At 38.4% G+C, this 26800-nt stretch overlaps 1 protein-coding gene across 2 annotated transcripts in view; it reads right to left on the bottom strand.

Moving 5' to 3' along the window:
- Window positions 1-26468, bottom strand: part of LOC149138969 (small nuclear ribonucleoprotein SmD1a-like) — a 70741-nt gene extending 44273 nt beyond the window's left edge. The window contains exon 1 of one of the 2 annotated variants that reach the window (XM_089453337.1): window positions 26183-26468. Coding sequence is in view for 1 of the 2 variants with exons in the window: in XM_089453336.1 (XP_089309462.1) it covers window positions 26183-26196 (14 nt within the window). In the remaining variant the exon portion in view is untranslated. The remainder of the gene's footprint in view (window positions 1-26182) is intronic. The other variant, XM_089453336.1, reaches the window with a different exon arrangement.
- Between the last annotated feature and the right edge of the window lie 332 nt (window positions 26469-26800).

Here is a 26800-nt window from a genome sequence, read left to right as displayed (position 1 = left end):
GAGAAATGAAATTGAGAAACTCAATCCAATGTAAAAGCAAGCGGCAGCTGTTTTGCCGCCTTTTAAATAAAAATCTAACCGTTAAAGTCAAAAAAAACATTGAGATGAAGTGAGTTAATCTAATGAAATGCAAAGGTTACATGCATTGGTGAATTAGATGAATCTCAACCACTGATCTCAAGTGATGTTGAGAAATAATCCCAATCATTAATAACTTTCGATGTTAGGGTTGGGGATTCAGTCAATAATTCAAACTTATAAAAGGAATGCTAGGCTAAGGGAAAAGGAAAAAAACAAATCTTGAGCACAAGACATAGTAAGAGTCGGATCTCGGTGATTGGGTAGAGGACTTTCATTCAAGTGTGCAGGGTTTAAGGAAGAAAGCAAGGGGCAACAAGGGAAGGATCCAGATCAGCCAACAAATCGAATGACAGATCAAGAGTTTGATCAGCTAGATCAAATTCCATGTTGATCGTTGTATGTATTTTCCTCAAAGAGACATTATCCCATGAAGGGAGCCTTTGTAAGTTCTGAAGTTATTTGAAAGAGGAACTGATTTGAAGGGAGGAAATCTTTGTGCGCACGTGATTGAGATTGGTATATTGTTTTTGCTTCCATTGTACTAATTTGTTAAGATCCCAGTTGTGTCTTTTATTTAGTAGATCTGCATAATAATTAAATATTACTAGGACGAGTCTGCTAGATAGTAACTGGCCAAGTTGTTAAGCTCAAGGAAATTTAACAAACCTAGCTATTCTATAATTCAACATCTAAACAAAGTGACCAATTGCAAATTCTCTTTGATTTACATATGATAAACGAATAATTCAATAATATTTATCATGAAGTCTTACAAAGAGTCCAAATGATAATTTCCTATCGACAAAGCCCTCATCTACACATCTATGACATATCAGATCATATTGGTGAATATATTCTCAACATTGTCTTGTCCTCTTCAACGTTCCCTTCCCCAACTCTAGCTTATACAAAGTTAACCCTATGTGCATCATTTCTAATACAACCAATTTCACAAACCATAGTACTTCTGCCATGGTGTTATTCATAGTTCAAAACACAAACTTTATATCTCCACTACAACCTCCTCCAAAGCCAACTTATCTCTTGCTTGAACAACTATATGTTATTCTCTCTTTACATGCAATTCTTGTTCTTCATTATAGGTAATCCTTCACAATCTAAAATGAAAAACTCAGTAAAATCTCTTCCTTGTCATAAATTCATTTTCCTTTGCTTGCCTCGTCAATCAACTTTCCAACCACTGGGGTTGGTTTATATGCTTTATCCACAGATATCAGATTGAAGAAGTCTGTTGAGGTCTGTTGAGGTTGTTTTAAATATTTTATCCATAGATGTTAGATTGACAAAGTGTGCTTCTACTTGGATATTTATCAAATACCATGGACTTAGGTCATAAGCTCATACTCCCCTTCTAGTATGAGATAGTACCTTAGTCTACAACATACTTATCCTATCTCTAGCACAAGTTCTTGGACTCTGGATACATCTATTGCTCATAAATCTTTTGAAGAACTTATCTTTAAAAAGTGAACATATGCTCAAACATATATCAAAGATTCAAATATTTCTTCTCCTGTTTCTTCTTCTTGTTCTTCTTCCTTGTGATGACTATTAATGTTTTGAATCCAGCCCACATGACTTCACTTGATGCTAATTTGGAGGGCACAAACATACAGTTTGGGGATGATCCATTCCTCACACCTCAAATTCTACTAAAATTGAGAATGCAGTGTGAGGCCTCCCCATCAAAAACTTCAAAAGGAGAGACCAATATCAACCTCAATTATTGATACACAATATGCTCACATGTTTTTCTTATCCTTCAATTATTGATACACAATATGCTCACATGTTTTTCTTATCCTTCAATTATTGATAGACAATATGCTCACACGTTTTTCTTATCCTTCAATTTATTTCCATCTAACAAGGATTCTATTGAAGGCTCTTCTCTAAAGTTACTAAAAGAGCCCACATAGGTTGTTGCTTTATCCAAACAGGTCCTCTTTTTATTTCCCAAAAGGAAACCCCTCATTTATAATGTCCTTTTAGAAGTCGTTGACATCCCATTTCTAATTCGTTTATAAAACAAATTCCATGCCTCTCCTTAGAGGCATTTGTCTACCTTTGTAACGAATAAAATATATAAATAATATAAATATAATGTAAAAGATAATAATCATAAATAATAGTTAAGTTAAAATAATAATTAGGTTGAAGAGGCATGTCTAATAGGACATGACTCTTCATGAAGAGACGCTTGCGTGATATATAAGCAAGCCTCTTGTTCTCATTGTAAATCATTATCATTATCATTCTTATTCTTATTCACATATTTAATATAATATTTATATCCTTAATGGATAATTTGATATTCCAAGTTTTTTGGAGTAATTAATCTTAAGAAGGAACTTTGTTCGCTTCATTTGGTATCAGAGCCACGTTTGGCTGATCACCAGGCCTTTGGCTATCAACCTATCATCAACCTTGTTGCTGTCATAATTGAAGCGTTTCGCTATATATTGGGAGATTCTCCATTTTTTAGGCCTTTGGCCATTAAAAAAAAAAAAATTAACCAAAAAAATATAGGTAAATAAATGAAAAAAAGAAGAAGAAAATAAAAAGTAAAAAAACAAAACGGATACAAAATCTCATACCAAGTATATTTAAAGCTTTTTACGTGGAGAAGCCCGTGGTTTTAAAAACAACCCATGGTAATTGCCCATGGTATTTTAAAAAGTTAAAGGAAAAAAAGAAAAACAAAAAACAAAAGGAATATGTTTTACTTTTTACGTGGAGAACATTTTAACGGAGGTTTTAAAAACAACCCATGGTAATAGCCCATGGTATTTTAAAAGTTAAAGAAACAAGAATACAAAAGCTCTTACGTGAAAGGTAAATATTACTTTTTACAGGAGGTTTTAAAAACAACCCATGGTAATAGCCCATGGTATTTTAAAAGTAAAAGATATTTTGATAACATTGGAGAAAAAAAAAGTGTGATCTAAATAATTTTAATCGTTCAAATTTAAAGATTGTGACCATACCAAGAGTCACGTCTCATCCAAATTTTCCGAGAAAAAAATATTATTATAATTATAAAAAAGGATACTATATAAGCCTTATATAGTTACATATAAAAGAAAAAGTGGGTCTCAAAAAAGTATATATAAATTTTATATAATTATAATTTTATAATATATATAAATTATTATTATATAAATTTTTTATTAAAAGAGCGAACCAAAAAAAGAAGAAGAGGAGAATATTTGAAAAATATATATAGGAGAAATAAGTGATATTTTATAATAAAAATAGCTCCAGTTGACATATTGTTTACGTAAAAACATCAAGGGAAAAATGGAGACTAGTAATGAAAGGTTTCCTGAAACCCGTAGTACATGTGTTCGCACACTATTTAACATCAAAGGATCACTCGCAGGAAGAGACATCATAATCTCTATCAGTCCTACTGAAAGAAGTAATTATGTTAGTCCTAAATGTGCTAATCAATTGGTGATTCCTGAATCAAATATAGTTGAAACAAATTTTTTTGGCAAACAATACGATATAAGCAATTTACACCTAAATATTGGAGATTATACTTTTACCTCACAATTCACCGTGCAAACCCTATCTTTTAACGATAGTGACATTGTTTTGGGATCACCATGGATGAAAACTCTAGGTTCCTTTATTCTAAATACTAAGAAAAAGTTTTTAACATTTTCTTACAAAAAGAAGAAAATAACACTCCAAGATGTTACACTGAAACCTAATTCAGTAACGCCAGAAGATATATCGGATATTTCAAAAGTAATTTCTCAAGAAGGTAAAAAAGTATTACAAAATATGCAAAATGAAATTGACAAAATCACTATTGACAAAAATGAAGAAGTTTCTCGACTTAAAAAGCATAGTGAAAAATTGCTGACGCAAATTAAGATACTAAAGAAGGATAAGAAGTCACTAGAAAACCAGGTACAACAACTTATCAAGAAGGAAGCATCAAATGTAGGAATTCAAGTTGATGACAAAACAACACATACCGATTCAGTGAATGTCACAACTCAGGAAGAAGACAAGCAAGTTGAAGAAAAGACACGCATGGATGTTGCAATTCAAACGATGAACATCCCCAATGAATGTTTCATAACAAACTCAACATCTTCGCCAGAAGAAAGTATAAAAATTGTCGCATGCCCAGTAAGGAAAAATCAAACAAAAAAGGTTCCATATCGGCATCCGAATCATGAGAATAGACGAATCAACCATGCTACATATTTGAACAAGTCAGAACCGAAACAACAAACTGATGTTCCAGATAATAGTGATGTAATCTCAATCCAGTCTTATGCTAACAAGTCGTCACAAAATTCCAGTGATCAGAATGCTATACAGAAGATTAATCTGGGATGGTCTGATCCCTTTTCGGTGCGACAATTTTGTTTGTCATTAAAAAGATCATATCAACTTGAATCGACAAGGATGACTATTCCAAAACAGAAAGACTTTCAAAGCCGAAAAAGAAATCAAGCTTTTTTTCATCGACAAGCTTTGAGGACAAAGCTTTTTGAGGAAGGAGGCAATGTAACGAATAAAATATATAAATAATATAAATATAATGTAAAAGATAATAATCATAAATAATAGTTAAGTTAAGATAATAATTAGGTTGAAGAGGCATGTCTAATAGGACATGACTCTCCATGAAGAGACGCTTGCGTGATATATAAGCAAGCCTCTTGTTCTCATTGTAAATCATTATCATTATCATTCTTATTCTTATTCACATATTTAATATAATATTTATATCCTTAATGGATAATTTGATATTCCAAGTTTTTTGGAGTAATTAATCTTAAGAAGGAACTTTGTTCGCTTCAACCTTCACCTAAATATCCCTGTTCATTACTAGAAAAATATCCATATTTTTGAAGTCTAATAATAGAATGATATGTATGGTTACCAAATCATATTTTAACATAAAAAGAAACAAATCAAATGAGACACAAATTTTTACTTTAGCTATATAGTCAAGAACCAAACGTACCATCTCTAATAAGCACAATCCTGAATTTTCATTTGCTTCAAAAAGAGAGTTAAGAAGTGTACTAGTGTAGGCTCTATGGTCATTTTCTTTCTTTACTACCAATTCTATTCATTTGAATTATAACACAAAATCTAACATGGCAAAACTTATCGCATTTAGTTCATAGAAAGTCTAAAGAGTTCTATCTATAATGTCAATCATTGTTATTTAATACCTCAACCAAAGCATTAGGTGTTCCAGAAACTACTAGAGTATCAAATCATCTATGCCTCTCCTTTCCAAAATATAATCCCAAGACACATGAATGTTGAAAGTGTTTAATTTACTGCAGATACTTCTATTGCAATAATATTAAAGTTATAAAATGCCTATGAAGTTTAGTGCCTTACATTAGCTTTTATAGCAAAATATAAAACAAATACCCTCAAATGTTGGTTTGGTGGTGAGGTAGATGTAGAGTAGAGACATCTACCAAGGTTTCATTTTCAGTGAGGGTCTGCCCAACCCAAATGGCATGTCCAGAAATGGATAAGGCAGGTACAAATCTTGTCAAATTTGTTACTAACTCTAATGAGCACATTAAATTCTCATTGGCAAAAAAAGGGTTAAGAAGTGAACTAGTGTAGACTATATGGTCACTTTCTTGCTTTACTCCCAATTATATATTGATTAGAATTATAATAAACAAAAAAAAATCTAGCATGGGAACAATCATAAAGTCTTGTTTGCTCCAAAATGTGGGTTAAGAATTGAACTAGTGTAGACTCTATGGTCACTTTCTTGCTTTACTCCCAATTCTATGTTAATTCAAATTATAACAAATAAAATCTAAAATGAGAAACCTTATTGCATCTATGTCATGGAAATTCTAAAGAGTTCTATCCATAATGTCAATTGTTCTCATGGAATACCTCAACCAAAGCATTAAGTGTTACAGAAACTATTGACGTATCAAATCATCTATGCCTCTCCTTTTCAAAATATAATCTCAAAACACATGCATATTGAATCTGTTCAATATTTTCATAGGTTTGAGGTAAGAGTTTCACCTTTTGTGGATTAGAAAAAATATCGAATCACAAACATCCCCATTGTGTCGCACAGTCTTTTCATTCCCACCAAACCACATAAACATTTTCATTACATTGCACCCTCTCCAACTTGAAACTTGCTCCAGTGATTTGTTGGAGAAAATGTAACTAGTTTCAGTCTTCATAAATGTAATTTTGATATTTGTACTTATTCAAGAAAAGAGAAATTATTTTTGTATTATTTGTCAATGAGTTTCTTGCTCATTGAAAATAGGTCAAGCACATTTTGAAGTGCTTCTAGAGAGTCAAAGTCAAAATGTAATTATGATAAGACCCTTTGAGGGCATGATACATCATGTAAGTCATCATACAAGGTCACGGGAACACCTCCAAGCATGGTCAAATCCTCTCCTAGCAACAGCGAAGTCTACAAGCAGCAAAACGATGGGTAAAATTGAATTATAGAGCAAAACTGTCAAGTCAGCTTTAAGGACAGTCATGTTGGCTTGAATAGGAGGGACAAACCTCTATTTATAGAGGTTGTCCACTCCTCAAAAGGACATCAATTCATCTCTGAAATCCGCAAGGAAAAAGGAAGAAAAAGGTGGACGAAGATAAGACGAGGAAGAAGGCTACAAGGGCAGCAAGTTAAGGAGATAGAACAGCGAAGATAAGAAACAGCTACAGCCACACGTGCAAAGGAATAAGGGATAAGTCTGCGGCCAGATCAGCAGTGAAGTTGCAGTAATATATTCTTTAGGGTTTGGGCTAGTAACTAGGCCTACAAAGGCCTCCTACTCCAGCATTGAAGGTAACCTCACAAACGAAGGAAGGAGAGACAAAACCGAGGAAGATAGGACTGTTTCTAGGGCTAGAAACAGTCACACATGCGAGGTGCAGGAAGGGTTTGGCAGCAGTTTAAGGCAGCAGCATGAATATCCTCATTCAGATGTATACCTAGGCCTACAAGGTATCCAAAGTAAAAAGAAGAAGCCTCTATCTATAAAGAAGTAAAGAAGCCCTAATATTCTAGGGTTTCCTAACCTAGACGACAAAGTGCTGGAAGACAAAGTGCCGGAAGATGTCCCGGAATTGACAGCACAGAAGGAGGAAGGATTTGACTCATGCTTGAAGGATATCCTTGTCAAGGGTCTAGGGTTTGGCAGTTGTTCAAATAAGAAGCTTGAATAAGAGAAATCTTACAAAGGGTTTTCCTCTCAAGAGTGGAGAGGGTTTGTCCCAGACAAAGAGCCAAATTTTGTGTTCTTGTTATTTTGTTTTGGTAGCAGTTTGATGAAACACACACATTAATAAGAAGAAGACGATAAATTGTAAAAGTGCATCACAAATTGTTATCAAGTCTAGGAGAATAACCACAACACTACTTTGCCCTAGATCCTCTAACATGATTTTCATATTGTCATGAAATCGAACCACCTCAACTATTTGTTATTGTCACCATGCCCTCTCACTCGAACCCTCATATCACTACGCCCTCTTTAGCTCAAGTTTGAAACCCTAATAGTGATCAAATGTGTTCTATTCTACCAGGCCCTCTCTAGCTCAAACTTGTAATCCTGCTAGTGTTGGATTGTGTTTCATTTTGCTATACCCTCTCAAACTCAAAATAGAATTTGTCAAACTGTCGACAAAACAAAAAGAAGGTACATGACTCAAACTCAATTCGGGAAAATATTTCAGTCTTCAAAAGGTCACAAAAAAGGGTCTCAACTCTCAAATTTGCCACTGGGTCAGCCTTCAAGTTTTAATCCCTCATTTCTTCTGTCTTTTTAATACGTTGACTCTCATTTCAACAACACATCAAGAATAAGATTCCACTTACTGTTTACCATTTTGTTTTCCATTTCTACTTTTCAAATTTACCAAGCGGTGTTTTATTTTTTAAATTTATGCATATAGCCAAAGGTCAAGACTCAATAATATGTGGACGTTTGGATGACAAAACATCACGTGAAGATGTGTTCCAAACTAGCAATAAAAGTATTCATATCCAAGCCTTTTATAGTCTTAGCTTTTAAAAAAAATGAAAGAAAAATCATGACTTATCTCTCTATTATAGTACATTCCTTGATGTTATAATAACTTCTTCATTGTTAATTTGCCATTTTTTGTCTAGAGACTAGAAAAACAATGCACATTTCCTTCCCATGAGGTTCTATTCTAAATTCAATCATTTCAACGATGTAGTCCCATACACATTTAGCCCCAAGTTTTATATTGACTTTTGCAAATGTTGTAGTTTATTTAATCACAATATGCAAACAAAAAGTAAAATCATTTATCACGGCACCTCAAAAATCAACAATAAAAGGATGGAAACACGTGGAGAAACAAGATGGGCATGTTAGGAAACCAACATCTGAAATGCAAATTATATTGTGCTCAGATTATTGGGTCTTTAACTGGAGTGAGTGACCACTTACTTTCTATCACTAATGGTAGAGGAGGCAATGTTGAAGGTTGCAAAAATGTGTCCGCAGAACACAAGGAGAAACTTGTAAAAGATTATGACAACAACAGAAAGACCAAGCAAGTGAAAGAAAACAAGAATGACGCATGCAAAAAGAGATTGCGTTGGTTTTTCATACCATAGCAAACCAACAATTAGTTCCAAGCAATTTACTGTTGTTGAATAAAAGCACCAACTAGGGTATTAACCAAATAAATTTAGAGAAAAGAAAATAGTACCAATCTCAATCACAAAAACGACACAACAGATTATGTCCAATCAAAGTTCTTCCTTAAGTTTTGAACTTACTTGGGCTCCCTTTCTAGGAAAATGGCCCAATTAAGGAAATACATATAATATTAGATTTGATCCAGCTGATCAAACCCTCCTTGGTTGATCTAGATCTCCTTGTTGCCCCTTCCTCGGACCCAACACAATCATTGAGATGCCTCTCTCAATCTTGTGTTGTTGTATGGTATCTTCTCCTTCTCCCTAGCCTTGCTTTTATAACTTTACATTGAGCTAAATCCCTAACCATAATCTACAAAGTGATTGACGGTTGAGATTAGATCTCACTTCATTTGAGAACAAGGGCTGAGATTAAAACATAATCTCTAAAGTAAATAATTTACTTTTCCTAAGTTTACTTTAGCTCAATAAGCCAACATAATATTTGTGTTTTTCTACGTCAAGCTTAGGCTAAGTTACAAAAGCATCTTGCTGACACTCAAGCAAGTATCTGAAGAGGTTGTGGGCGACTTCTGCACACCCAGACACTTGGGCCTGCGTAAAAGTGCCTGCTCGAGCTACAAACATCAACACTCCCTCTTCGCAAGGGAAGTACTTCTTCCACGTGGAACTAACTTTGATCTCGCATCTATTACCTTGGCTACTACCTTTGAACTATAAGCCTTCCATGCCCTCTGCTCTAGAAACAACCTCGAAATCTAATTGTCCTTGGCATGGTTGCTAGAAGCCTCGTGCTCCTGAACATCCCATAATGTCATCTCATACCAAGAGACCTTCTTGAAGAATTTGGGGGGATCCGTTGACTGCTACTCCCCTCATGAACCTAAAGGTTGACTCCCTCTAAGCTACTCAACCTTTGAAGTTGCTTGCTCCTTGTTCTTTGTCACTACTTTGCTTCATGCCTTTGCTTGAATAGGTTGTCCCTTCAACCTATACATGTTACTCTCTCTAATTCCTATGACATGTCCCTCATTAGAGATAAATCTAATGGGTCAAATCAGTACCTTCCCATCCTAAAAAGCAACACAAAACCCCTTCTCCATCATGGAGTCTGAGAGAAAATTCCATCTAAGTTCCAACCAACGTCACAACGTCACATGGTTTGGGTTCGAGTTCGGGTTTGGCAATGATTAGGTTTAGTTTGAGTTCGAATTTTTTTATGAGGTTCACCATTAGGGTCGTGCGCGTGCATGTGTGTGTGTGTGTATATTAATTTAAAATTGATTATAGGATAAAATAGTAAGAAATCAATATCAGTGAACATCAAAAATGCTATCATGGACATGGAAACTACAAGGATAAATTACAAGCTTGAGTTGTGACATGAAGTTACGAGTTCTGTGGACTTGGTCAATGGTTATAAGCTTCAATAAGGTTTCCCAAACCTCAAAAAAAATTTAAGGTTCGCCAAAATTCGAACCTCAAGGTTAAAGTCTGACGAACCTTGTAACATAGGTTCCAACACCCACAACACGTCCTTCACTTCCATCCTGCCTCTTCACTCAAGTTGGAATATCACTATTCCAACCCCTTTAACTGCATGTTTGGCATCAACACCAAACTCCACATGCAGTTCTGAGTCCCACTTAGTCAGGTTGTCGAATTGTTCCCATGCTCCTATTATATGCCTTGTAGCTTTGTTATCTAGCAACCACGCACTCATTGGTAATGTGCCTGAGGTAAGGTAGGAAACAAGTTCGAATTTTGTCTCAAAATTCCTAGCAAACTCCTCCTAAGTTTATGGCAACACAGCTATAGCTAGTTGTGTACCCTTTCCCCTTTTCTTCCTCTCCAAAGAATGTGAAGCATAGTGTTCCATCTTATGACAGGAAAAACACTTGACCTTAGTCTTTGTGACAAGTGAAATACTTGACACTGTGAAGCATAGTGTTTCATCTTCGGCTGCGAGCTTGACTCCTCACCCCTACTGCTCGAACCTTTGCTCCTCATTATCTAACCGGCAAGGGCAAGGTTCTCATCATCCCCACTCTTCTACTACCCTTCAAACAAGGATTTCTCCCAGAGTTCCTTCTAGTTGAAGTCATCCCATAGCCTATTTGAATCTGGTAGATTTACTCTTACCTCAAACCCCAGATCAATTGATGCCATCAAAAAATCACTTAAGAATTCTACCACGCCCTCATCAATAAGATCTCCCTCCCTCCCTCCAAGGGTTGACCTTCACCAATCAAAAGTATCAAAACTCTTGTGAGCCCCAACCATGCCTCTGGCCTTTCTGTTGGCTACGATGGCTTTGTTGGCCACTATTGGTTGTGCTACATGTGCCAATTCAGGGTCTATCTGCCATAGTCCACACAACTCTTGAGGCTAGGCTAACTCTTTTCTTATCCCCCTAGTGACACCCACATGTTGACACAGCATGACCAGCTAACCCTACTTCCTAGACCTCACATCTCACTATCACCTTGTTGTTGGCCACCTCTTCCAACAGTGCTTCGACAGTCTCCCTCAACTAGCTGGGTTGACCCCAAATACAGTCCTAGCTGCTACCTGAGCGATGTCCTATCGATCTATGGTCCCTCTACCACTGAATCCTATTGCCTATGCATTAGGCCCTATATACTACGGTTGCAAGCCTGCCGACATATACCCTCAACTCGACATGTACCTTCCAACGAGTACACAACAACCTCCTCCACATGGTACCCTTTGACCAACCAACAGTTGGCTACCAATCCCTTGTCAGCTAAGCCCTTTGTCGAGATTTGTGTGCACGGCCTATCTTATATGTTGTCCCGACCACTGTCCCCAATTTTGTTCGTTTGTTGGGTTGTTGCAACCTCTACCCACACTCAAGAATATCTATTGTCGCTACCCAACGCTCTAAGTTATACATTTGTAACTTCCTCACTACTGCCCTACTAACTTTCGTGTGTGTTGATTTTGTAGCCTCGAAATGTCTTTTACATTGGATTGGTGTCTTAGCATGCAAAAGATATTTGATTGCCTCTTTAGGTGTTTGCTTGGTGGAGTAAGTGATTTTATGATTTATTTCCTATGGTTAACTTAAGAAGAGTACAATAATTAATCTAATTAATTATTGTGGACTATTAACCCAAAGTTCTAAAGATAAAAAATAAAATTATTTACGTGACTTAGATATAATCTAAATTGTTGATCTCAAGTGAGGCTTAGGATTTAATCATACCCATTGATCACTTAAAAGATTAGGGTTATGGATTTTGGCTTAGTGAAATTATAAAATAACCCTAAGGGAGAGGTGAAGACACACAGTTGTGGAGGAAGCCATTGTCTTCAAAGCGAGAGGCTTGACTAGATTGAAGAGAAGTGAAGAGAAGTGCAGCAGGGAATTTCAAGAGAAATTCAAAGAGGTTGAATTCAGGAAAGAGAGAGGCCAAGTTGATGAAGAGGAGGGTCGAATTGTGGAGGAGGCTGAAATATCCACAAAGACCGATCTTCTCAAGTACACAGGGGTCGTACGAGGTGACAAGAAAGGGGGTTGATTTGCCAGTGAGATAAGTTTAATTCCCCAGGGTCAAATTTCTTCAAGAGGGTCGATTTCCAGAGGCCATTTTTCCTAGTGGGACCGACTTTCCAGGTTCCTAGCAATTGTATTTTTTTATGTATTCTTTGTGGGCCTAGGCCCAAATTTTCCTAAGAAATTTACTATGAAGGAAGCTTGTGTTGGGTACAAATTTGTTGTTGTAGTGTGATTTATCTCTCCATTTCATTTCAGCTACATTTTATTTCTAAGTTAATATACCAGTGTGTTTATTTTCAACAATTTCAAAAATATTTGAAGAAAAAACGTTTTATGAATTTTTAATAAATTGTCGAGCAAAGTAAATCAAATATGATATAAAAAAATTAACATGGTATCAAAGCTATAGAAGCTTTGTGGGAGAGATTAGATATCACAAGGGTTTACAGCAACAAACTATTTTGACGACAGCAAAATTTTTATTTTGCAACGAGGGTTTTGTGGCTATAATATGGTATCTTCAACACTAAGATACGAAGACAGTTAGGAGAGGGTTGTAAACTTCAATTCATGGAAGGAGTGAATCACCTTTGTTTCAATGGCAGAGGGACACTTCCACCTTGGGATGAGATGTGGGTTGCTCTTCGCCAAGAAGAGATCAGATGGCAGTCGAAGATGGGTAGCAGCAGCAAGGGGATCAAAGTCAAGCAGGAGGAGGAAGATGTTGCCCTAGCATCTGAGGGAAAGCAGGAAAAGCGGAAGAAGAAGGATCTCTCTAAGATCAAGTGCTTCCACTGTGGGGACCCAATGCCCAAGGAAGAAGAGTAAGGGAGTCTTCCGAGACTAAGGCAGCGCCAGCAAGGGCAGAGAAAGAAGTATTGACAGACGATGAAATTGCCATGAGTGCACACGCACCACTTGAGAAGAAGTGGGGAGACATCGAGTTGTAGTCCAACAAACTGCAGACGATGAAGGGCAGGATCCTCGAGGTACCTAACCTCTTGGATTAGACCTTGCTATGGGAGCCCCGAAGAGGAGTAGCAGGACTGGCTGATGTGGGTGGAGATGGATGTGGATGGAGGGGCATGAGAGAGCTACAGTGCAAGATTCTCGAGACAATGCAAGGCTAGCAAGCTGCAACAGTGTGAGAGGCACTGGAGTGTTGCACCAGTGCAGGATGGCATAGAGAGGGTTGCAATGGTGCGAGATGTAGGGGGTTGTTGCAGCAGCGCAGAGGTCAAAGAGGGAGCACTTGTCAGCGTCAGAGGGAGCTTCAACATTAGGAGGGTCTCTAGCCCAACAGGGAGGTCAGAGTTGGGAGATCAGTTACTTACTTCTCAGTAACTGAGTTGCAATGCAACAGTGGTCAGCACGATGCAACATGATGAGAGGAGGTGCAATGCAGATGCAGTGCTGCGAGAAAGGACCAACAGCAGCACAGATCCAAAGAGAGTTGTTGTACAAATGCAGCAGTGGCAGTGGCAAAACCATGGGCAGTTGTACAGAACACAGCAGTGCAGAGGATAGTGGGCAGCAGGCCTAGCATCAGCACAGGGACCAATGCCAGATGATTAGGGTGATACTCAATGAGGAGCATTACTAGAGCACACTCCTCGCTAAGAGGGAGCGTTGATTTGGGGTAGCATCGGATGTGCTCTAGCCACGAAATTTGGTGGAGAGGTTGGGGCACATGAGATCTCCAATACCCAGAAAAGGTTTGGGCAGATTCTAAACAGTTCAAAAGTTATTAAAATATTAATATTTTTAATGGAGTCCCTAAGTCTAAACTTAGGTAAATTAAAATATTAATGTGGATTAATATGAAACTGTGTTAGAATGGTCCAAAAGACATGGACCAAGCCAGATCTAATCTTAGCCGTTGACTAGGGACTTAATCTCAGCGGTTGATATGTCAACGAGAAAAGTATAAGAGGGGACTTGAGGGTCACTTGGAGAACACACCAGAGTGATCAGTCATTCTATTCTCTAGAGCAGGGTTTGCTAAGAGAGATATAATCAGTGATCAGAGTTGCAGCTGAGGGGCATTGAGTACAGAGAGACAGAGGCAAAGATAGTGCCAGGAGAGCAGCGCAAGAGCCAGAGAGAGTGACGCAGTAGCATCCAGGGCACACGCAGATGCAGTCGAGAGTTGCGCAGTGCTTCAGAGAGGCCAGCGTTGCTGATGCAAAGGGCCAGAAGGGTGACGCAGGGCCTCCTAAGGCTAACACAGGCCCATTCAGGGTGACGCAGGGCCAGCGCTGGGCATAGAGAGGCTGACGCAGTCCAAAAAGGCAGACTCTGAGGTTTCTGGGGCAAATTGGAGCTGAATAGCTACCAGAAGGTTTATCTAGTGTTTCAACAAGGACATTTGTCTCAGACTGAGAGGTACTACTGCCAAGGAAATTCTCTGTTGGGTAAGCCGGATTTGGCACCCAGATTGTACTCTGAATTGCTTAATAAGAAAACCCTCAGATAGCTACACCGTTTTCCCGCATTGGGTTTTTTCGGGGACATTGGTCCAAAAATAACGGTGTCATTTGGTGTGATTGTTTCTATTTCCTTCAGTGGTTGATCTGTAAAATTTTGAGCATGCACTAGTGTTTATTTTCAGTATTTACATTGTAAATAACTTGTTAAATAACGGAACAAGTAGGTAGGAATAAATAAGCAAAGTGCATGGAGGGTTTCTAACTAGTAGACTTAGAAACTTCAACATGGTATCAGAGCATGGTTGTAAATCACAGGGGAACTGAAGACATCAACCAAGCAGAGCAATATCAGCAGGCCCCGAGGTGACAGAAGTTGTTTCTAGCAGAGCAGCAACAAAGGAAGGGCGACGCAGTGCCGGCGTCATCAAGGCTGAGCCAGGAAGAGGCAGCACACAGGCTAAGGGAGGCAAAGGGAGCCTCACGCAGAGCCACGCAGAAGCTAGGAGGGCTGACGCAGTTGGCTAAGGAGGCCAAGTTGTTGGTGCCGGGATTGCGCAAATCCTAGGAGCTCTCACCTTCATATTGTTGAGGTTTAGAAGGCTGTGGGAATATTGCAGAGTGAAGTTGGTGAGGTACTGTAGTCAGAACAGTACCTGACAAAGCAAGGCCAAGAGGAGGGAGTTGCTATTGAGGGTTTCTAGACGAGAAACCCATATCAGTAGTGTGGTTACACAGACAATCCTTGTAGGGGGCATCTCGACATCGGCAAAAGGATTTTCCCGATTTCCAGGAGGGGAATCGAGACTCAGAGGGAGTCAGATCGAGAACTTCCAGGAGGAAAGTAGAAGAGCATCATGGCACTACACAGAGTAAGAGACCAGGACAGGCTGGACGCAGCATCGAACTTCGCAGTCTAGAAGGCCAGAATCTTATTCATACTTGACAGAAATCGTGTCAAGAACTTTGCCTTGAAGATTATAGCTATCCCAATTGACCCAAATGATAACGACAAGTACGAGGAGGCAATGGCGAGGGCCAAGAGCATCATCCTTGACAGGGTCAAGGACCATGTAGTACCACATTGCCGAGAAGGAAACAGCATATGAGATGTGGGAGGCCCTCAAGAAATTGTACCAACATACTTCTCTGCAGAGAAGAATGTTACTAGAAAATCAGCTGAGGTCGTATCAGATGTAGAAGGGAGAACCGATTGACACCTTCCTCGAAGGACTGAACGAGATCTGAGATCAGTTCACTGCTATAGAAGCCACGCCGAATCAAGAATTGATGGTGAGGACGGCCCTGAATGTAGTCTCAGAAGACTAGGAGGTAATTGTCCAGAGTATACTGGGCAAAGGGACACTTCCACCTTGGGATGAGATGTGGGCTGCTCTTCGCCAAGAAGAAATCAGACGACAATCGAAGACGGGTAGCAGCGCCAAGGGTATCAAAGTCAAGCATGAGGAGGAAGATGTTGCCCTAGCATCTGAGGGAAAGTAGGAAAAGCGGAAGAAGAAGGATCTCTCCAAGATCAAGTGCCTCCACTGTGGGGAGTTGGATCGCATTTTATGCGACCCAGTGTCCAAGGAAGAAGAGTAAGGGAGAGTCTTCTGAGACTAAGGCAACGCCAGCAAGGGCAGAGAAGGAAGTACTGGCAAACGATGACTGTGCCATGAATGCACACGCACCACTTGAGAAGAAGTGGGGAGACATCGAGCTGTAGTCTGGTAGACTATAGGCGATGGATAGTGGGGTGCGGTTTGTGGATAGTGGGGCATCTCGTCACATGACAAGTTTGTTGAGAAATCTAGGGCATCAATAGTTAGGTGATATCTCTACTTATGATAATTGCTTGTGATAGTCTTTTTGCTTCTTGGTTATGATCTTACTTCTTGATTATGATCATCAAGACAATTAACAAATCATGAACAATAGAGAGACAAAAAACACAGTGTATAGGCTTGCCATCCAGGGCAAAAACCTCTCACTCTTTAAGAGGAAAACCCAAACAAAATTCCTCTTATAGAACCTTCAATTTATGAATACCAAGACCATGACAAAGACCCTTTACACTAGAGTCCTCCCAAGACCAAGTCACTAGCCTCCTCTTCAACGTTGCTCTTCCACTTCTTCTTCTCGGCTTCCTTCAGATTCTGGGCCTCTTCTTGTAGCTCTGCAACCCTACAACAAAAACCCTAGATGACTTTTGTTCCTTGGATAGTCTCCTCAAGAGGGAGATTCCTTTCACTTCCTTACTTGGCTTCCTTGAGCGGAGTCTTTTCCCAAACTCGATCACCCTTGTATGACTACAAAACTTCAGTCTATCCTTGCCAACTTCAGACCTGCAATTTCTCGTACGTGTGACGATAATCTGACCCAAAAATAGTCCTCCAATGATGGCCCTCTCCTTCACTATCTTCTCTTCCTCCTTCGTTGATCTAGAGGTTCTTTCTTAGTATGATTTTCGCACTTCTTCTTAGACATGCTTCACCAAATTGCTTGCTTCCAAATAAGGCCAAGCATGAGTATATATAGTCGTTGGTTCCTGATAGTTTAGGCCAACATGATCTTTAGAGTAGGTCGACTTCACCTTTCTAAAATTATCCCTTCATTGTAGGCCGACTTGAGGGAGGGCTAGTGACAAGGTCTTGGAGGATTACTTACAAAGACAAGTATGACTCCTTACAATATGTAACATGCCTTCATTACATGACAATGACTCTTTAGACTTTTATGACTAGATGACAATATCCCTAAGAGCTCTCAATGGGAGCCTCAACTAAAAACAAAAACTCTTTCTCATGAAAACCATGATGCAAACATTACAATAATTTTATTTTTCTTCTTTTCATCTATTACATAAAATCATAATTACATATTATGAAGACTGAACCTAGTTACACTTTTCAACAGGGTTCTCATGATATCTTCACTAATATGGCCAAGATGCACAGAGATCTACATGTGGAGCTTGTTGACAAAACCAGGTATGCAATAGAGGGAATTGGCAACATATAGTTTCAGCTGGACTCAGGGAGTCTTACGGAGGTGAAAGAAGTGGCCGATGTACTTGGGTTGGTGAAGAATTTACTCTTAATTTCAGCCTTAGAAGACAGAGGACTTAAGGTCAGTTTCACGAGAGGTGAGGTATCTATCAAGCCAAAATGGGTTGATTCTACTGTGAGGCGAGTTATAGGCAGTAGAGAGAATAACATGTATCTGTTGAGAGGGCAACCAATGAAAGCCCTAATACATAGCAATGACGGCCAGAGTGAGATTTGGCACAGGAGAATGGGACATTTACACTACAAGGCTCTACCACTATTACGAGAGATGGTCATTAGTTTTTTGGAGTTCATTATAGAGCATAATTGTGTGTGTAAGGGATGTGCACTTGGCAAGTAAGCCAAGGTAGCACTTCCTAGCACTGAGATCGAGCCCAAGGACGTGTTGGATTTGGTGCATTCCAGCATTTGCGGTCCTATGTCAGTGGAGTCTATCTTGGGCTGCAATTATTTTATCACTTTCACGGATAAATATTCTAGGAGGGCATGGATTTACTTCCTAAAGGGAAAGGATGAGATCTTCAATCAATTTCAAGAGTTTGAAGCTCTTGTAGAAAACCAAACTGGGAAGAAGATCAAGGTCCTAAGATCAAACAATAGAGGCAAGTATACCTCCCAACGAATTTAAGGATTTTTGTAGGGAGGAAGAACAGGAGTATAGTCGGAGCAGCCAAGGCCATGATCCATGATCAGGATCTACCTATGCTCTTATGGGTGCAGGCATGTAATACAGCGATATATTTGTAGAACACGAGTCCTCACAGGGCAATGGAGGACGACTCCTAAGGAGGCTTTTACAAGATTAAAACTAGAGGTGAGTCATCTATGCATCTTCCATCGTCTAGTATATGTCCACATTCCTTCAAAGAAGAAGGCTAAATTAGATCCCTCATCAAAGGGGCATTTTTGTTGTATGCAGTGAAATTTCAAAGGCCTATAGGGTCTACATTCCACGGTAAAGGAAGATAGTGGAGAATAGGGATGTCAGATCTGAGGAAGGTAGGACCATAAGGAATAAACATGGGACAAATCCACCAGTGGCAAAGGATTAGGAGTGAGAGGCTCCAAAGGTTGAGCAAGAACTAGAAACAACGAGCAGAACCTTCACATCAGGAGGAGGAGCGAGATGTTCCTTTGAGCTTTGTCCGGAGGAGGCCGAGATGGGCTAAGCAAACATTGAGAGATGTTGAGGAGAATGTGGACGCTCCTAGCAGCACTTTCAAGGGAGGTAGAACACCAACCAGATTTTACAATTATTTGGCCTTGACGAGCAGCATAAGTGACTTTGAGCCTTCTACCTTTGAGGAGGCAACAAACCAACAAGTTTAAAGAGATATCATGATGGAAGAGTATAGTTCCATCATGAAGAACGATGTGTGGGAGATAGTATTGAGGCTTGAAGGGAAGTCAATGGTCAGTTCTCAATGCATCTTCAAGATCAAGCATGCAATGAATGGCAGTGTCAAGGAGACATTTGCTCCTATCGCCAGATATGCATCTATCATGGCAGTTATTTCTATTGCTTCACAAATGGAATGGAAGATACATCAAATGGATGTGAATACTCTAATGGGGTGACGAGGAAGAGGTGTATATTGAGTAGCCTTAGGGCTTTGAGGTTGCATGGTAGGGAGTCCCATGTTTACATATTGAAGAAGGACTTACACAGACTTAAGCAAGCACATCATGCATGGTACTCCAGAATTTATGAGTACCTACCTAAATTGGGCTTCACCAAGAGTGAGACAGACTCAAACATATACTATCTACTTGTTGAGGGTGAGCCACTCATCTTAGTCTCTATGTGGACGTTCTCTTCTTGAAGAAATTAAAGATATTGATTGGGATGTGCAAGTAGGACATAACTTCGAAGTTCCAGAAGAAGGATATTGGGCTCATGCACTACTTCTTGGGATTGGAGGTGTGGCAACAACCAGGAGAGATTTTGTTGGGGAAAAGCAAGTACGTAGTTGAATTCTAAAGAGATTCAAGATGAAGGATTGCAAGTCATCGTATACACCTGTGATTACCAACTTGAGAAAGCTAAGGGTGAGTTGGTGGATCCCACCTTGTACAAACAGTTGATCGAGTCCTTGAGGTATATGCTCAACACTAGGTCATATATTTGCTTTGCAGTGAATACACTCAACCAATTTATGGTGGAATCAAGGAGGGTTCATTGGGTTGCAATAAAGCATGTGCTCAAGTATCTTCGTGATACAATGGAGTATAGGCTGAGGTATGTCAGAGTTGGTGGAGTGGAGTTCAAGGGCTACACAAATTCAAACTAGGCAAGGAATGCAATGGATAGGAAGAGTACTTCATGTTGTTTTAGCTTGGTATCAACTATGATCTCGTGGTATAGCAAGAAGCAATACTCAGTGGCTCTTAGCTGAGCAGGTACAAGTACATGATGGCAACTCTAGCGAGTTGTGAGGCCATATGGCTTCGAAAGATGCTCATAGGATTATTTGGTCTTAGGATGGGGCCCACTATGATTCACTGTGACAATCAAAGTTGCAGTAAGTTATCTAAGAATCCAATGTTTCATGATAGGTCCAATGACAGAGAGATTAAATACCACTTCATTAGAGACATGGTTTAAAGAGTTGTTGGGAGATTGCAGTACATCTCCACAAACAAGCAAGTAGCAAATATCCTCACCAAGCCTCTAGTGAAGGGGAAGTTTGTGTTTTATAAAGATAAGTTGGGGGTGGTGGAGAATCCCTTCCTTGCTAGGAAGAAGTGTTGATTTTGTAGCCTTCAATAGGTCTTCTATAATGGCTTGTGTCTTAGCACGTAGAAGATATTTGACTATCTCTTTAGGTGCTTGCTTGGTGGACTAAGAGATTTTATGATTTCTTTCCTAAGGTTAACTTAAGAAACGCACAGTAATATTGTAATTGATCTAATCAATTATTATGGACTATTTAGGCCAAAGTTCTAAAGATAAATAATAAAATTATTTAAGTGACTCAAGTGAGGCTTAGGATTTAATAATAATAATAGATATAATCTCAACCGTTGATCTCAAGTGAGGCTTAGGATTTAATCCTAGCCATTGATCACTTAGGATATTACGGGTAGGGATTTTGGCTTAATGAAATTATAAACTAAGCCTAAGGGGGAGGTGAAGACACACAGTTGTGGAGGTAGCAATTTCTCCAAAGCAGGATGCTTAACTAAACTGAAGAGAAGTGAGAAGAAGTGCAACAGGGAATTTCAAAAGAAAATCAAGGAGGCAAAGTTCATGAAAGAGGGAGGTTGAGTTGCTTAAGAGGAGCGTCAAACTGTGGAGGCCGAAATATCCAAAGATACCAATTTTCTCAAGTGCGCAAGGGCCATACAAGGTGAGAAGAAAGGGGGGTCGATTTGTTAGTGAGACAAGTATAATTCTATAGGGTTGAGTTTCTTCAAGAGGGTCAATTTCCAAAGGTCGATTTCCTCAAGTCCAGTTTCCCCAATGGGGTCGATTTTACAAGTTCCCAACAATTGTATTTTTTTGTGTATTCTTTATGGGTATAGGCCCAAATTTTCATGAGAAATTTAATATGAAGGAAGATTGCGTTGGGTACAAATTTGTTGTTGTAGTGTGAATTATCTCTCCATTTTATTTTCGTTTAATTTTATTTTTCGAGTTGATATACCAATGTGTTTATTTATCAACAATTTCATAAATATTTGAGATAAATATTTTCTGGGTTTTTATAAATTGTTGAGGCGAAGTAAATCAAATCTACTCACTCGATTTGTTGGTGTCACAGTAGCCTTCGCTCCAATACTCTGCCTGTCGTTACAGTTATGCATTATTTGCCACTTTGATGGTGGTTGCTCAATGGTTGGTTCTCACAGCTGCTCCTAGTTGGAGTTGTCGTCTTTATGTTCTTTGTGGTCTCATCTTAGCTCCCTTTGCAATTGTGCATTCTGATTCGCAGCAAAGCCTTCTCCACTGACTAGCAACTAGGTGTCAACCACCACCACACAACGCCCCCACCCCCTTTTTATCATCCTAGCCCTTGTTAGCTAAGGCCCCCTTGCACCACAAAGAAATTGTTTCCTTTCTTTCTTTAACTCAGCCAAAAAATTTCAGCCCACCAAATAGAAAATTTGCTTCAGGCATTTTATGGCCAATTTACTTTGACTCCAAAAAAAAATCAGTCTCATCCAATCACGATCGAACCTAGCCCTAGCAATCTAATACAAATCTGGCACCTATGATACAGAGATTAGTGTTCTTTAGAGGTTACACTTTGATACCATGTTAGTTTTTCATACCCTAGCAAACTAACAATTAGTTCTCAGCAAATTTACTTCTACTGAATAAAAGCACCAACTAGGATATTAACCAAATAAATTCAACAAAAAGCAAACAGTACCAATCTCAATCACAAATATGATAGAATAGATTCTACCCAAACAAAGTTCTTCATCAAGTTCTGAACTTACTTATGCTCCCTTCATGGGAAGATGGCCCAACTGAGGAATTACATACAACATCGGATCTGATCCAGCTAATCAAACCCTACTTGGTTGATTTGGATCTCCTTGTTGCCCCTTCCTCAGACCCAAAACACTCACTAAGATGCCTCTCCCAATCTTGTGTTGTTGCATGGTGTCCTCTCCTTCTCCCTAGCCTTGCTTTTATAACTTTACATTGAACTACATCCATATCCCTACTCTCCAAAGTGATTATCAAGGTTAGACCTCGCTTCACTTGAGATAAAAGGTTGGGATAGAAACATAATCATTGAAGTAAATAATTTACTTTTCCTATGTTTACTTTACCTCAACAAGCCAACATAATACTTATGTATTTTTCCCAAGTCTAACTTACACTAAGTTACAAAAACGTCTTGCTCACACTCGATCAAGTATCTAAGAAGACTGTGGGCGACTTCTACATGCCTAGGCATTTAGGCCTATGTAGAACTACCTACTCGAGACAAACATCAACACATTTCAATGAATTACAACTCATTTTTCAAATTTTCTTTAGACATGGCTAGAACTAGAGTTTCATCTGAACCAGTGAACATTAATTACTTTGGAATCACATACAAAAGCAAGAAGTTGACAATGTTGTGGTTGATATGTTTTTTTAATCTACAATCCCATTTAGTGTGTCCAAAAGCCCTTACTTCACCATCACAGGTAAGATGATAACACATTTAGGGAAAGGATGTGTACCTCCCAGTCTTGAGATTATGAGGTAACGTCTTCTTAAGAGTGTCAAAAGAAAAGGCAAGAAGCAGATTGTTGAAGATCAAAGAGTATTGGAAAGAAATAAGGTGCACATTTTATGAGATAGTTGGTTAGGTATAATTCATAAGCCTCTAGTTAATATCTCTGTTTATTGCCCTAAAGGGGTATTATTTTTAAGTCAATTGACGCATCCAAGCACATGAAGTCTTCTGAATACATTTTGAAGATTTTAGAGGAAGCCATTCTTGAAGTTAGGGAAGAATGTGTGGTCCAAGAAGTACCTAACAATGTCTCATATTGTGTGGGATCTAAAAAGATAATCATGGATAAATACAAAAAAAAAATACATTGAACCCCCTATTATTGCTCATTGTCTTGACTTCTTGTTGAATGGCTTAACAAAGTTCCATTGGATTACTAAGGCGGTTCAAAAGGGGAAACAAAATTCTCACTTCATATTTAACCATCAACTAGCATTGAACATGTATGGCAAGCAAGCATCTAGAGAGTTTCTAAGGCCCTGTAACACTAGATTTGCCAATGTTACGTTACTCTCAAAACACTAGTTGAGAAAAAAACAAGCATAAAAAGTGTTATATGCAGCATTTAGTGGGAAAACGCAAACCTTTCAAAAGAAGCTAAAGCGAAAGAGTTGGAGCAAGTGATTTTAGGGAATGTTTTTTGGGAAAGTGTTGTGACAGTTTTGAAAGTATGTGAACCAATTATTGATATGCTTCACATGGTTGATACTGACACCACTTCCATGGATTTTGTTTATGAGAACATGGATCATGTTAAGGAAGCTATTGCGAAATCTTTTCATATTGTCAAAAATTAATACATTGAAATATGGAAGATGTTGCATAGCCCTTTTGATGCAACAATTTGTTATTTGGACCCCACATTGTTTGGGATAGAAAGAAATAATGATGCAGAATTCATGAGATTAAAAAATCTTTTAATAATGTCAAAAATGAGAACATTGAAATATGGAAGGTAATAAATGGAAGATGTTGCATAGCCCTTTGGATGCAACAACTTGTTATTTGGACCCTACAATGTTTGGGATAGAAAGAAATAATGATGCAAAATTCATGAGGGGTCTTTATGCAGTTCTTGAATGGTTGGCTCTAAATCTAGAAGGATCCAGAAGGCTTAGAGGAGGATATTTGGAAGCAATAGTGCCATACAAGATAGGACCAATATTCATTTAAGAAGATGATGGCAGTTTTATGGATTGGACTCACCTATACTGCAACATTTTGCCATTCATGTTTTGAGCCAACGATCAAGTGTCCCTCCTTCTGAAAGGAATTGGAGTAGCTTTAACCAGATTAACTCCAAAAAAAAAACCAATTATTACCTATAATGTTGGAAGACCTTGTTATATTCGCAATATTTTGTAAGTGGCCTTGAGCAATGTGGCCAAAGATGCATCTAGTTCCTCTTGACCATGGTTTGAACCTATTCCATGTTCAGAAGAAAATATCAGCATTGATGGTGACTCACTAGATGAGCCTAGTGATGGAATTCCATGTATTGATGAGCTTGATGATCACAATTCTAGTGGCTTTACTAGGCCATGTGCACGTGATGATTTAGAACTTTCAAATTTTGAAATTTGAAATGTACAATCTGCTTCATTTTGCAATTTACAGTTGTACTGTATGTTCAAATGCTGATTATGTTTTAAATTTTGAGAATTTTTTTAGAGAATACAAGTATTTGACATTATGGACATCATTTTAATTCTTAGTGTTTTGTTTAAATTTTGTGAAATTTTGTAGATAATATAAGTATTTGATGTTATTTCTGTTTGCAATTTGCAGTTGCAAACTAATTACAATGTATAAATTTTAATCGTGTCATTGATAAATGAATGTTATCATGATTAATTTATACATGTATTTTTATTGATCAATATTCTTGCTCATTTATGTTTACTGATGTCGATTATTTATTATTTTTTGCTTTCTATATTATTTTAATAAGCTAATTGTTGAAATAATATCAAGTCATAAAATATCTATGATGTTTAGTAACTTATATTAGCTTTTACAGCAAAATATAAAACAAATACTGCTGGCTCAGTAGTGAGGATGATGGAGTATAGAGCCATCCACCAGAGTTCCATTTTCACCGATATCTGCCCAACCTGAATGGCATGTCCAAAAAAGGAACAAGGCCAGGCAGAAAACCTGTCAAATTTGATATTGAAGTTATAAAACGTACAAAGAAATATAATAAGTTGCATTGCTGTTTATAGCAAAATATAAAACAGATGCCACCTAGGCTTTGGTTCCGCAAAGGTTCCATTCTCGCTGTGGTATGCTCAACCCAAATGGCATGTCAGAAAAGGGACGGGTCCGCGTGCAAGACTGGATCCATTCTCCCTGTGATGTGCCCAACCTAAATGGCATGTCAAAAAAGGGACCGGTCCGCGTGTGAGACTGGAAATTTTGGTAGAATATATACACTTCCGTCCTGGCGCCTGAGCCGAAATAAGAAAGTGTTATGTAGTGCAACCCCTGACCTCCAGGCGAGTTTTTCCGAAGAGTGCGCGCACAAAGAGAGGCTCCATTGATACAGAAAACTTTGACCAGTCTTTCACAAAACAATAAACTCGTCTAGGCCAAAGAAAGAACGTACTATGTAGTGTAACACCTGACCTTGGGGTACATTTTTCGACGCGCGTGCGCGCGCACACAAATTTTCTCTTGATTGAGAAGCTCCACTGATACAGGAATCTTTTATCGCTTTTTCACAACAATAAACTCGTCTAGGGTTTTCAGGCTGCGTGGCTGAAAGACAAAAGGTGGACATTTTGGAAATAACAGAGCAATTCAAGTTCGAAGGGACGCCAATACATTCAAGTTCGAAGGAAATGCCAATGCAAAGAGACATACAGCAAGCACTCGAAATATACAAGCAAGCATAGTTAACACATTTATAATAAAGTACGAACAATTCAGGCTTAAACCAACTGTTATCTGTAGTGCTTGCTCTTCGATTCTTATCAAGTACCGCACCTTTCACACATATAGAGTGCTGGTGCGTTGAGAAATTCTTCAAAACCCTTGTTATACGCAGTCTAGACTGTGCATATTAAAAAAAAATTGGGTTTTTTTCATGTTTAAAAATTATAAACAAGGAAGTTTTGAAAAGAAAAACTAATTACCTGACGAGCTTCATGGCGACAACGGCACCGGCCCGTTTTCAAAAAAATGTTTGGCGAAGGCTTCTGCTTCTCCGAGCAGGAATCGACCGATGCTATGGTTAAACCCTAGGCGTCATAAGAAAATGATAGCAGTCTCAAAAACCCTTTCAATAGTCTTCCTTCTATTTTTCGTTCGCTTTTCCAAACCTGACTTCAAAAACCGTTTTTCCTTTTGGGGTAAGGCGGTGGCTCTTTCGATGATGAGAGTTATGAAGAACCGGTTGGGGCTAAACGGAGGAACGCTATGGCCATATTTTTTTCCCACACTTTATGGAACTATGCTATAGATGCATTAATGTGAAAGTTTTATGGATTACACATTTATATTGAATCTAAATTTAAAATTATCAAATATTAAGATATAGAATTTTTATGGAACAATGCTATAGATGCATTAATGTGAAAGTTTTATGGATTACTTAAAATTATCGAATTTTTAAAATTATAAATTTTAAATTTTATGATCTTTTCTATATGAAATGATTTTTTTTGTATTTGATAAATAATAGGTATGGAAAGAAAGAAGAAATTATTTTAACGTCTACGAGGCTAAAGCTAGCTCATGGGACAGATTGCTTC

This window comes from Pinus tabuliformis, chromosome X, assembly GCF_031772625.1.
Source record: "Pinus tabuliformis cultivar Carrire ecotype Pingquan chromosome X, CPIR1, whole genome shotgun sequence".
NCBI classification, from domain to species: domain Eukaryota; kingdom Viridiplantae; phylum Streptophyta; class Pinopsida; order Pinales; family Pinaceae; genus Pinus; species Pinus tabuliformis.
The sequence above is the reverse complement of the archived record's forward strand: the minus strand, read 5'-3'. Positions and strand labels throughout refer to the sequence as shown.